Source organism: Squalius cephalus (assembly GCF_949319135.1).
Source record: "Squalius cephalus genome assembly, chromosome: 8".
NCBI classification, from domain to species: Eukaryota; Metazoa; Chordata; class Actinopteri; order Cypriniformes; family Leuciscidae; genus Squalius; species Squalius cephalus.
Window position 1 is genome coordinate 5,887,070 of NC_137129.1, and position 13,613 is coordinate 5,900,682.

The 13,613-nt window shown below is 36.2% G+C and overlaps 1 protein-coding gene across 2 annotated transcripts in view; it reads right to left on the minus strand.

Moving 5' to 3' along the window:
* Positions 1-4,527: 4,527 nt before the first annotated feature.
* Positions 4,528-13,613, minus strand: part of vps50 (VPS50 subunit of EARP/GARPII complex) — a 125,857-nt gene continuing 116,771 nt past the window's right edge. For both annotated transcript variants that reach the window (XM_079879312.1, XM_079879311.1), the window contains 3 exons: positions 9,865-9,986; positions 5,612-5,801; positions 4,528-4,757 (listed from right to left, as the gene is read on the minus strand). In XM_079879312.1, the coding sequence (XP_079735438.1) occupies positions 4,638-4,757; positions 5,612-5,801; positions 9,865-9,986 (432 nt within the window). In that variant the 3' untranslated portion in view covers positions 4,528-4,637. The remainder of the gene's footprint in view (positions 4,758-5,611; positions 5,802-9,864; positions 9,987-13,613) is intronic.

Here is a 13,613-nt window from a genome sequence, read left to right on the forward strand (position 1 = left end):
AGCTGTACATCTGTAAAGGTCAATAAGGAAAAACAAGACAAGAAAAAAAATGACAAGGCTTGTTAATTAGTCCATGTGACTTTAAAAAGGACCTGTGTGATTATTCATATTAAGCCTGTTGATCCTTATTGATTGTCTTGTTTTTCCTCAAATAACCTTTCCGGCATTGGGCAAAGTATAGACAGGTTTGAAATGATCAGAGCACTGCAGCTAACTATTATAATTAACTAAAGTCGGCATGACACAGAAGAAGTTACGATAGTCTTTTCTTCAATGTTGTGATGTATATCCGAGTTAAACGGCTTCTCGGACAAAGAAAACAATGTAGGGCGGGACTTGATTTTGTCCATGGGGAATTGATTGGATGGTTTGCTATTGGTGGATCTCATGTGAGTGACAGGTTGCCCCGCCCTCACGCCAGTAAACACATCATCAGAGAAGAGATGACGCTGCAAGACGGAGGGGGTATTTTGTTTAAAGATTTTGAAGGCACATGAATAAAAAGTAAAATAATTTATAATAAATACTGCAATATTCCATTAAAAAAAATAAGAATCCACTTCATGGTGACTATAAACTACTCTTTGTTTGTGTGTGTATGTGTTCGAAAACATTACAAGTCGTCTGACTTCAGACCTTTTCTGCTTCTTCAGTCATTCAGGTGATTCATGTGATTCTTCTGATTCACTCTGACGTTTGAATCAGTGAAACACGTCATTTCAACATGGCGAAATACACTGAGGGCCTGAACCATACATCATTTTTTATAGAAAACTATTAGAAATGTACACTAATCAGACGACTCTTCACAAAAACACGTTCTTAAAGGGATAGTTCACCCATACATCATAATTCTGTCATCATTGACTCACCCTCACTAAGACTTTCGTTCATCTTTGGAACACAAATTAAATTTTTTCTAATAAAATCTGAGCCAGTTCTGTCCCTCCATTGACACCTAACACAACTACCACTGACGCTTCAAAAAGTTCATAAAGAGATCGTAAAACTAATCCATATGAATTGAGCGGTTTAGTCATAATTTTCTGAAGAGACTCGATCGCTTTATGGTTCTAAGAACTTTTAACATCCATGAAACCTTTCCATTGCATAAAAGGTTATTTATAGTGAAAATATAGTGGATAACTTTGTGATAGATGGTGGCTTCAATTCTGTGGAAAACTTCAGCGCTTTCAGTGGGCACAGATTCATTTTTGACAGCTGTTGGGTCACATTTAATCAGTTAAATTTACATTGGATTACCAAGACATTTGAACACTCTTCCACAATTTATGCTTTTAAGCGTCCTGTGTGTGTAATTGAAATAAGGCGCTGAGAAGTACATCGGCACTAGAGAAAGAAAAATCACATACACTTTCAAAACAAGCCAAATCAGTACACTTTATAAGCATATTATAATAAATTAGCTGGTAAAATAAAAATATCCAAAGCGTTTGTAGCAAGGTTTCACAGTTTAATATGGTGATGTACACAAAAATAGATGGTGTTGAGAGAGTATATAAACAACCAGTGAAGCATAGCTATCTAAAATAAAGAAGCGTGATGAAGTCAGCTTTGATCAGGAGCACAAGAGTGTGTGTGATTCAAGCAGGATCACAGCGGAGGAACCGCAACACACCAGTCACGACAGTAATGAAACGCTCTGGAAATCAGCCAGAACACCGTGATAAATCTCTGATAAAACCACATGAAGTCCAAACTCTGTTTTAAGTAAACAGCATACTCACAATATGACATTAATTAAAAGAGACGGCTTTGCATAAATGTGTTCGAGTCTATTCCATAAATGCGAGCTCATGCATCAGATACAATATTTGCAATTCCTGTGCTTGCAAGGTAAAATTAGGTTTTAGAAGCATATTAATGCTTATATGCAAGCAAGAAGACCAATCATGATTAAGTATCCAAATAGATATTAAAAATAAGATTAATTGTAATTTTATATATACAAATGTAATAGTGATGTCCTTGCAATAGGTCAATGCAGAACCTGACGCAGTCAATCACGGCGATACGCGTGGGTTTGCAATCAACATTTTTTAATATGCTTTATTTTCTAAAATGTTTACATCATGAAATCGCCAAATCAGTGTTATTAGATGATTGAAAGCTATTTTTGATGATCTGAGCAAAGAGCACCTTCTAAACTTGTTTGATATTTCAAGCAGACCCAACTAGTCAATGCCAAAGAAAGATTTTATTCAATTCTGAAAAAAAAAAGAAAAAATATATATATACTGTATGTATGTATATATATATATATATATGTATATGTATATAGCGAGTATGTATATATATTTATAAATACATATATACAGTGTATGTATATATATAAATGCGTATATACAATGTATATATATATATATATATATATATATATATATATATATGTGTGTATATATATATATATATATATATATATTAGGGCTGTATGTATATGTATATAGATATGTATATGTATATAGAGAGTATGTATATGTATATAGAGAGTATGTATATATATTTATAAATACATATATATATAAATACATATATACAGTGTATGTGTATATATATATATATATATATATATATATATATATATATATATATATATATATATTAGGGCTGTCAAACGATTAATCGCATCCAAAATAAAAGTTTGTTTTTACATAATATATGTGTGTGTACGGTGTGTGTAAATATAATTATTTTCTATATATAAATACACACACATGCATGTATATATTTAAGAAATATTTGCATGTATATACTGTGTATATATATTTATATTATATATAATTTATATTATATATAAATATTTGATATATAAATAACACATTTTTCTTAAATATATATGCATGTGTGTGTATTTATATATAGAAAATAATTATACACCGTACACACACATATATTATGTAAACACAAACTTTTATTTTGGATGCGATTAATCGCGATTAATCGTTTGACAGCCCTAATATATATATATATATATATATATATATATATATATATATATATATATATAAAAACAAAAAAATAACAAAAAATAACACCAAACAAGTTGAAATCATCTTGCAATTTGACTTTATAAATGCACTACGAATAAGTGTTTGCGGTTGACGGGAGAAATTCTCCGGCGCTATATCTCCATACTTCAGTGAATGATAAACTGCTGTTCACGGTTATGAAGGTGTGAGAGAGGATGTTCTCTCAGGTGGTCCTCTGATGTTTTAGAACACAATGGTTTCCAGACGGCCCCCCTGCCGGCTATTAAAAAACCATAAAAATGCCTCCTACACACGATGAGTCATGGCCAAATCAATACATACTCTCCATCCCAGGCAGGGTATTTAAAGTGCAGCACAACAGGAGGAGGAGAACAACATTAATTAGAGCTAAAGCTTTGCTTCCTATAGAGGATTAAAGTGAACTGCACAGCGCATGGGAAAAGACATACCTGAAGGGTAATATGTCATTGTGAAAAGTTGTTAAAGAACTTTAAAAAAAGAATAATAATTTGGATTTAAAATGTGTGCAGATAAGCTGTAACTGTTGATCATTTAGTGTCTACTTGCTGCTCTAAATGTAGTCAAGCAGGTTTTATAAGTGGCGGCAGGTTTCTTCTTCTTCTGCTCACTGTGGGTTAGAGAAAAAAACTTTTCTGTACCTTTAATGTGAGGATTCAGCACACTTGAACATCAAAATGTATTCAATGCAAACTGGTAAGTTTTCATACCACAAAAACGGCTGAAACAGAATTCTGAGGTATCATTATTCACATGATAAGAACGTTAGCGTATTTATTGTACAACCTTGCCTTTAACTTGGTACAGATGAATATTATACCACAATTTAGTTACCACAAACAAAACAACACATTTCAGCGAGCGAAATACAGTATTTCTGCATTTCAGACATACATTATCTGAAATAAATAGTTTACCACTTTCTAACAGGAAGGTTTCAGGTCTTTTTTTTTTTTTTAGAGTCTCTTCCTCCAGTTATTACTATTAACATACAAGTAATCACATTCTTGCACACGTGTTTCATGACAACAATACTAATACGTCTCTGGGATCTGGTATAAGTGTCATAAATTATAAAATCAATACCTAAGAAATAAGCTGAGGTGTTTGTGTAACAGGGTGAGAGCAGTGACGTTCAGCTAGCAAAATGAGCGACAGTGGCCTGTCAAAACAAGACAAGAGATGCACATGCATTTTGAGTAAAATAACAGAGACGGAGCCTCAGTGTGTTAGAGGACGTCTCGGTATCATTTTAAAAAGCCTCATGCTGCAGAACCAGCAAGAATTCCTCAAAAAGGGAAATATGGTTGTTTTTCCACATCTATGTTTAAATTACTGTTTGATAGCGCACGAGGCATCCATTCATTCATGTTGTGAAGTGATACTGATAACACTTTCATTACCCATTATCCTTTACAACCCTTTAAATGACGGCTTCATGTGTAGTCAGAGCACGTCCTGCTTTCATTCCTAATAAAATGTAAACAGAAACCGCAAACAAAGTGCAGGCCGCATACGATAATAGATACTGGATAAGTAACAGTGTAGGTGTTTGTGATTTTCGAGACGATTCTGCTGAATTTGGCGGGGTAGTTGGGTGGCATTTATTTATCTTTTCGGCCGATCAATGTCATCGATCGCTGCGAGGAGTTTCTGTCGTGCTTTCTTGTTGATGTGGGACCCGAGGCAGACGGTGACCAGGTTAGTCAGCTGCTTCATAGAGTACTCCTACAAAACAAACTCATGATGAATCTCTTCTGGTGACGCCTTTCACAACAATACATCTTCTTTTTTTTTTAATGAGAAATTAAATCTAGCCTTGTACATGTTTGGAATGTAGGCAGCCTTTGTCCTGGCATTTAAAAGGGAATCGTTTAGCGCTGCATCATATGTAAAATATTCACACAGGCTGTGATGGAGATATTAAATTATATTAGTTATAAAAAGGATGTTTTAAAAGCATCTCTGATTTGGTGCCAGAGTTGGCAAGTTAGATGCATTTCTGTGAGTGTAACTACTGTACGTTTAATACTTGATAACTGAATTAATATTTGTCATTAAATTTGAAATATTAAAAAGTACTAAATATAAATATGTAAATATTAAATATAAAACTAAATAAGATGAATACAGCCAAAGCAGTACACATTCTGATAATTTGTCATTGACATAAAAAATTATATATGTATATATAACTAATATTTAATTTTTTATATATATATATATATGTGTGTGTGTGTATATGCATGTATGTGTGTATATATATATATATATATATATATATATATATATTATACATTTACAATTATATACATTATATATAAAATATTCATATACATGTATATATATATATATATATATATATATATATATATATATATATATATATATATAAAACATTGATTTTATTAATACTGATATTGATTTTTACTTGTTTTACTTATTTTGATGGTAAAAAAAACTTTTTAGTAATTTTAAAGCAAAAATATTCCTGATATAGCACAAATATAAACCCTTTTCATAAAACCTGAACCCTTTTCTGTCCTTTTAAGAACATGCCAACATTGTGTCATCAGTCTTACCCTGTGGTTCTTGATGAACTGCTCCATGTCGTTCTCAGTCAGGTAGTATGCTTTGATGTAGGTCTCTACGAACTCCTTGTCTGGGATTGGTCTGAGGTCGGTGAGCTTCTCCAGCTTCATCAGGAACTGCTGGAAGTCCAGCTGCATCAGTGCACGTCCTTCATTACTGCATTTCTTCACATTAGCATAGCTGGCAGACAGACAGCAGAGGTGAGTGCGGCTCAGACAGATACAGGACATTCATCAACTCTTGACAGTTTATGCTACATTAATTGTAGAGAGAGTCCGCTAGAGCAAGGTTAAGGTTAAGAGTCTCGCGAGCGAGCTCTCTAATTTACAGGTAACCTCATGTCCTACTACTGATCGAACCTGGAACTTTGATAACCGCTAGGCCACCATAATGTAAATATGAACACATCAATAAATATATAAATAAATCAACAATGAAGTGATCGACCAATCAGAATCAAGTCTTCCAGAGAGCCGTGTAACTTTTTACAATAACTGACATCACCTTCTGGATTTATGTTGAAAATGTTCAAATATAGGGGTTCATACTCAACAGACGTTCCACATACATTATTTTCAGCAATAATATTGACAGACTGTGGGATATGGTGATTAAGCCAACTCATCCTTGACTGGTAAGTGACACCAAACGCTGAGGGCCATTTGTTCAGTTTGCCGCCTTTTCATTTGTACAGCTTGAGGGTCTCGGTCTCAGACCTGATCCCAACACTATCGATTTACAGTGTAGTTGCAGCCATGCAGAGTTCAGTGCTGTTGACTCCCCTGTTTGCTTTTAGTCTGACAGCGGTGTAATTACTTTCTGTGAGGGGAAAGATAATGCCGGGCCTATTGAGTATATCCAGTCTGCCAATATATCCAGTGTTTTCCTGCCTCCTTCCTGTCACGTTCTGCTTGATTTGGAATGCAACTCGGCTCGGCACTGGCGGAGTCGAATTGCAAAAAGATCTGCCAAAATGGACAAGTAAGCTGGATGAAAACAAAGAATATTCATCCTGGTTGCAAAGGGTTTTTTCATGTATAATGGCCACCATTAGAGATGGTGCTAGGATGAATTCTGGAGCTCTCACATCTTCATTAAGTGTATTGCTACTTTAAGTTAGATGTTTTTTGATGTCTCTTATGTTCACCAAGGCTGCATTTATTGGATCAAAAACAGTTTTCTATTTTAATACATTTTCAAATGTAATTTATTCCCGTGATCAAAGCTGAATTTTCAGCATCATTACTCCAGTCTTCAGTGTCACATGATCCTTCAGAACTCATTCTGACGTGCTGATTTGTAATGTATGGTGCATCGCAGAGCTAGTGCAAGATGAGCATTAGTGGTTAAAAAGTATATAAATGTTTATTTATTTTTAGAAAATGACAGATGGTTTTGCTAGATAAGACCCTTCTTCCTCGTCTGGGATCGTGTAGAGCCCTTGAAGCTGCACTGAAACTGCAATTCGGACCTTCAAACCGTTGGACCCCATTGAAGTCCACTAAATGCAGAAAAATCCTGGAATGTTTTCCTCAAAAACCTTAATTTCTTTTTGACTGAAGATGTGGGGGTGAGTAAATTATCAGGGAATTTTAATTCTGAAGGCAACTAATCCTTTAACAACGGTGCATCTCTACCATAAAGGTTGCTCATCCAGCTCAATAGCTTCAGGTCCTCAGGGTGTTTGAGACCAACGCACCGTTCTGTCAATGTCAAGTATGCAGACCGCGTAGGGGGGCACAAAACAGCGAGGCACTTATCTGGCTAGCGGTGGCCCTGGTGGGATTGAACATTACAGGAATGATGTTTTAGTAGAAGATTCTCTAGAGTTCCTCATATTCTGGGAACATATTGTCATTCCACAAATGTCCATCTGTGCTGTTGTTACGCACTCTCTCTTGCACTTGTACTAGGCTTTTCAGCTGTCTAACCAAAGCATGCTCATCTCTGGACGGTGAGCGGTTCCTTCTTTATGCTGCCTTGAGCTATAGAAATGAATAATCAATGGATTAAATGGCATGAAAAATGCATTTTTCTCATACATCATCATCTCACATGCAGCTACATCCTGACATCTACAGTGAAGCTTGAAGATATACCAGGAATAACCTCTCTGAAGTCAAGAGGTGTCTGTCAAGTTGTGTCAAAAATGCTTCCAGCAAATCTCCATTACGCTGAAGAGGTGACGAGTACAAAAGCGTTTCTGCAAGTCTGTGAGCTGCAAGATTGCCGGCACACTGAAGATAATATACTGGGGTAAGGAGAGTGTTGGAACACAGGTTGACAACAGTCTCTGGAGAAGACATGGCTTCTAGGTTGCTTGTCACCGTGCCACACAAAAATCCCTGATGCTCATTTTCAATAATCCAGCTCTTGACTAATGACAAGCAGATGGGTGCAAAGAAGGATGGTGGAAGAAGAGGAAACAAGAAGGAAAAATAAATATGAAGAAAATCAAACACTGATGGATTTATATATGCAGTTACTTGAGAGCAACAAAGCCGTTCTGCTCACAGCACAAAGTCATTACAGACATTTGATGAATCCTCACAGAACTAATGCATTTTTACAATATCTACAGTATGAGAACGTCTCAGGAAGAAGGCAAAAACAGAGAAAAACACTCCTTCACATTAATACATGATGAGAGTTGATCCAAACACAAGATCGATGACGCAGCTGAAAATCTTAGTGTTTCTTGCTTTAAATCAAATAACATCAGCACGCAGCAAAAGACTGCACACTCCCCCGAACCCCGAGTGATAAAGGGTTTGCTTTGCATCCCCAAAAGAATCATTGCCAGCCACACCATCACCGAAAAGTCCAAAAAGCTCCTCTTGCTAGTAAAAACACCCCATGAGTTAAGTAGAGGAATGAAGAAGGAGAGAAGCTAAAGCTTTCATTCAGGTTTGCTGTTTTTGTACATATGGCTGTGGATTAAAAGCATCTGGCCAGTACATTTGCCTTTTGTGTTATCAGATATTTGCTTTAAAAGTAAACATATTGTTGGAGGAAGTCCTAGAAAATCAAACAAGTCTGCTTTCATGACAGGATAAAATGATTTTGTTGCCATGTTTTAAGCATATACTGTAAATGTTCTACCGCTTCAAAGTTTGTGGTCAGTAAAATTAAATTAAGGACGTTTTTTTAATTTCAGATAAATGCTGTTCTTTTAAGCTTTCTATTCATCGTAGAATCCTGAAAAAATGCATCACGGTTTCCACAAAAAAAGATTCAGCAGCTGTTTTCAACATTGATAATAATAATACATGTTTCTTAAGCAGCAAAACAGCATATTAGAATGATTTCTGAAGGATCATGTGACTGAAGACTGGAGTAATGGCTGTTGAAATTTTTTATTGATTAGGACTCATCCTCTCTGTTATTATATTGGTTGAGACATTCAATTATCTAGCGATCAGTGTAGCAGGCTTTATGCTCATGTCTAAATCCACTTGTGCTTGCTTGTACCGTAAATATCACTGACTTTGTGAGCAGATTTAATCAATTGAGATCTGCCTGAGGAACTTCAAGAAGAAGTTGTTAGGACGAAAGTGAAAAGATTGGCGAAGCTTTTAACCTTCAACATCCATTAAAGCAAAACGGAAAGAGCGTGGCATAACCCAAACACTTTTGAGGTCAGTCCATCTTATAAAACCAAGCAACCGGGCATTTGTAAGAAAAATGAACGAGATGCCAGATACAGTACTATATGGAATTCCAGGGGAAAAACTGGGAAAACTGTCTAGACATCAGCACTTGACATCTGATGCCTCTTTGGGAGACTAGCAAGAAGAAAGTCACTTTTGAGACAAGCCAACATGAAGTCATGCCTGGAATTAGCTGGAAACCATGTGACAAAACGAACAATTTTGGAAGGATATTTTGTGGTCTGATGAGACTAAACTTGAGCTCTTTGGCCTGAAAGTGAAGTGCTATGTTTGGCGTTAACCAAATACAGCCGATACCAATAATACCAAGCAAAATGGTGGCAATGCCATACTCTGGCGTACAGTAAGAGGGACTGGAAAACTCTGTGGCAACATGGACCGAGTCTAATATAGGCAAATCCTTGAGGAGAAGCTGAGAGGTAAATACTATTTTCTTTGTTTGGGTTAAGGCTTGAGTAGTTTGTAATGTCCGGTATTTCCAATGAAAACAGTCTGTGGTAGGAGATTTATCTGAGAGCAGGTGGTCTCATATACATCCACACACATTTGGTTGAGCTCGGTGGGTCACTTACCCCTCCACTAATGTCCTGTTGGCCAGACGGATGCAGTGCTCCCATAAGACATTGGACACAGGCAGAGGAATCCGAACTATTTTCGACACATCTCCCATTCTTTGGTTGAACTTCTCAAACTCCTGCAGAAAACAATGTATGACATAAAAGGTCAAAAGTCAAGACACTCATGTTTTGTCTGGATCTATTAATTTAAAGATCTTACAAAGTAAAATAAATAAATATTGGATAATAATAATAATAAAAACAGTAAAAATGCAATTCATACATGCAATGATGAGCATGTTTTTAATTTTGGAATTAAAATTCATTTTGATATTTTTTGGAGCGACATTTAGTAAAAAAATGTCAGGGTTATAAAACTGTCCAGACACCAAAATGTAAATCATTTAATAATTCACAATATTTGTGAAAAATACCCCCCCCCCTCCCCCTTTTTAACTTTAGAAATATATTTTACAGCATAATGTTCAAGTACACCCAACGAAGAAAATACAGTATATTATTGTTGTACTTGGTTTCACCACAGCACACTGAAGTGAAACATTTCTTGAAAACGGCATGAACATTTTTCAAACCATTATGAATGCACATAGTACATTTCCAAGAACTTGGTATATGTGTTTTAAACTAGATTGTTAAAAGATTGTTATTTTTTAATTGTCATTGACCCAAAACCATTTAGTCTTGCATCCTCCCTTGTGTGCAGTGCTTGGCTGTTAACAATTCACCATAACCATCAGCATTATTATTGGGTGTTGTTGGGACCATCTGCATGAGAGGTCAAGAACAGGCTACAAATAGTATTTTAGGATGCCGCACAAATCCAGAAATCCCAACAAAGGTGTAAATTAATTACAGAGTCAGAGAAGCGTAACAGCGGTCTATAAACGTTCACTGGAGCCATCCTGGCAGGCCATGTTGTCAAACCTACAGGATTCAGGTTATTCAAAGAAGCTCTCTCTAAATCCCTGCAGTGCAGATGTCTGGATAAAGCCGTGCCACATTCAAAAACCTGTACTGTAGAAGCCGGCTTCTCACGGAGGTGTTGATTCAGCTGTGCTTGAGCCCATTTCTCTTTCACTTGTGACAGGAAAACCCACCCATAACTTTCTTAACACAATGACATATGGCTCATTTGAGAGCCAAGGACCACATGTACCGTGAGCTCGCACCTTGAACGTTGATACAAAGCCAAGAGCACTGAAACTGCTGTGCAAGTTGTCTGGGTTATTATGCTACCTTTAATTTTGTGAATTCATTTTTACAACGCAGAAATATGGTTTTAAAAGAATGCAAATGTGATTGTCTAAAGATTACGGTTTCTCAGTATCTAATTATAATGTATTGGCCCAGCAAAAGAGACAGTTTAAGAATTCAAACTGAGAAACTAATCACAGCAAACATTGATCAGATTATTTGCTCTCAGTCGTGTTGATGCAAAGCAATGCAAACCGAAAGGAGTCTTTCGATTTCTAACAAACTAATTACGTTATTTAGGTACTTTTTATAGAAAGTAATGCATTGTTACTTTTGCACTACTTTTTCTCACCTGATCTGTGCTTTCTTGTAAAAAAAGCAAAAAAAAGCAAATGCAAAGGCAACCTGTACAGTAGAGGGCAATTGTGATGTTTAACTAAAGTTATTTTTGCTTATTCGTGTGGCTGAATTGGATCAAATGTCAGCAGCAAAGACACTAATAAAGTGAGAAATACAAAGTATATTTGTGTTACTTAACATTTAATTATTGCAGGTTTGTGTAATATTGTGAAATTGCATTTCACTGTTTTTATTCATTCTGAAGAAAACTGAATCTGTTTTTGTGCAAGTGAGTAAATGAGATGAGTAAATACCTGCTCACATTTAGTCTAGAACTACAATAACCATCATGTTCACACAACGCCTCTGCACTTATGCACGGTTTCTCTCAACATGGGGACCGGAGAGCTGTCAGTCAATAAACAGCGAAATAAAGCATGTTGTGTTACTTATTTGAAAAAATAAATCAAATATTTTGTTGTAAACTTAAAAGTAATGCGTTACTTTACAAGTGACTTGAAAAAAGTAATCTGATTACGTAAAAAAAAAACGTAAAAGCTCTCCGGTGTGCCTTTGTGCTGTTTGATGAAAATCCAACTCAAAGTTTTCACCCACTTACATCCTAAAGAACTGAAATGTCACTTCTGAGCTGTCATCAGTATTGCTTTGAATGGTCACAGTATCAGTCTTATAAATCAACCCGCAGAAAAAAGAAAGCAAAGAATCTCATTTAACCTTCAGAGTTTGTGCGAGCTTTGGAACGGGTTCTGAAATGTGTTCTTAATTAACCTCTCGGCCTCTTTTCCAACATTATCTATAAGGATGAGATGGGTAAAAGAAGTCAATGGGTAAGCTGTCTGCCCTACTTAATCTAAGGCCGGCGACACACTGGCTGCGTGGCGTGAGCGTGGCGTTTCTGTTGCGTGGCGGCTGCTAGGTGACATATGATAAGCCTCATTGGTGATATATTCGACATATGGGGAGAGAGTAGTGGAAGGCCTATATTCATGTTAAACATAAATATATAGCAGCAAAGACAACGTCGGCAGTATTGACGGCAAAATAGGCTACAGAATATTTCGTTCTGTATTGACAGGTGCAATATTTGAAAATCATTACATTTATATGTGCATTTATGTCAAAACCTAGAGACTTTCAGACATCAAAATGTAATTTATTAATATGTATTCGTGTCAAAATGACATATAAACATATTTTCCTATTCTATTTTGCCTGGAAACGCTTCCAACACGCTTGCGTGTCGCGTGAAAAATAGCCATTGGTTCTATTTCTAGCATGCACGCGTTTTCCGCGCCCAAGCTCTAACCTGTTAACATGGGAGCCGAAATAAAAACGGACACGCCACGCAGCCAGTGTGTAGCCGGCCTAAGCAAACAGCATCGCTTTTGTCACATGACCATATAGTTAGAAAGGGCCTATCATATACAGATTACTGTGATTAAAGGGATAGTTCACTTTGAAATTAAATTTCAGTATGTTTTAGCTTACCTCAAGGGCATCCAAGATGTAGGTGTCTTTTTTTCCGCAGTAGTTTCAATTTTGATATTTTTAGGTCAAACCGTTCTTGTCTGTCAGTCCTATAATGCAGGTCTGTGGTCACTGTCTCAAAGAGCATGCACAGAGTCCAAATTAAAACAATTCCCCATCGTCCAAATTAAACAATTCCCCTGGTAAGACTGGTGCATAGATATATACACTAGATGTCGCCTTGTCTACGGCAGTTCATTGGAACGAATGTCTTTAAGGCGACATCTAGTGTATATATCTATGCACCAGTCTGCGTACACATCACACAGCAGGATGCGCCCACGCCCTCAGATCACTTGGACGTGGCTGTGTATAAGAGGTAAAAACGATATAAATACTGTTCGTTTTCTCACACAAACCGCTCGTTTCGTGTCTTAGGCCATCAATGTGTACTTACGATGGGGAATTGTTTAATTTGGACGATGGGGAATTGTTTTAATTTGGACTCTGTGCATGCTCTTTGAGACAGTGACCATAGACCTGCATGAAATGACTGACAGACAAGAACGGTTTGACCTAAAAATATCAAAATTGAAACTACTGCGGAAAAAAAGACACCTACATCTTGGATGCCCTTGAGGTAAGCTAAAACATACCAAAATTTAATTTCAAAGTGAACTATCCCTTTAAGAGATCACATTAGAGAAGTGATTTTTATGTTT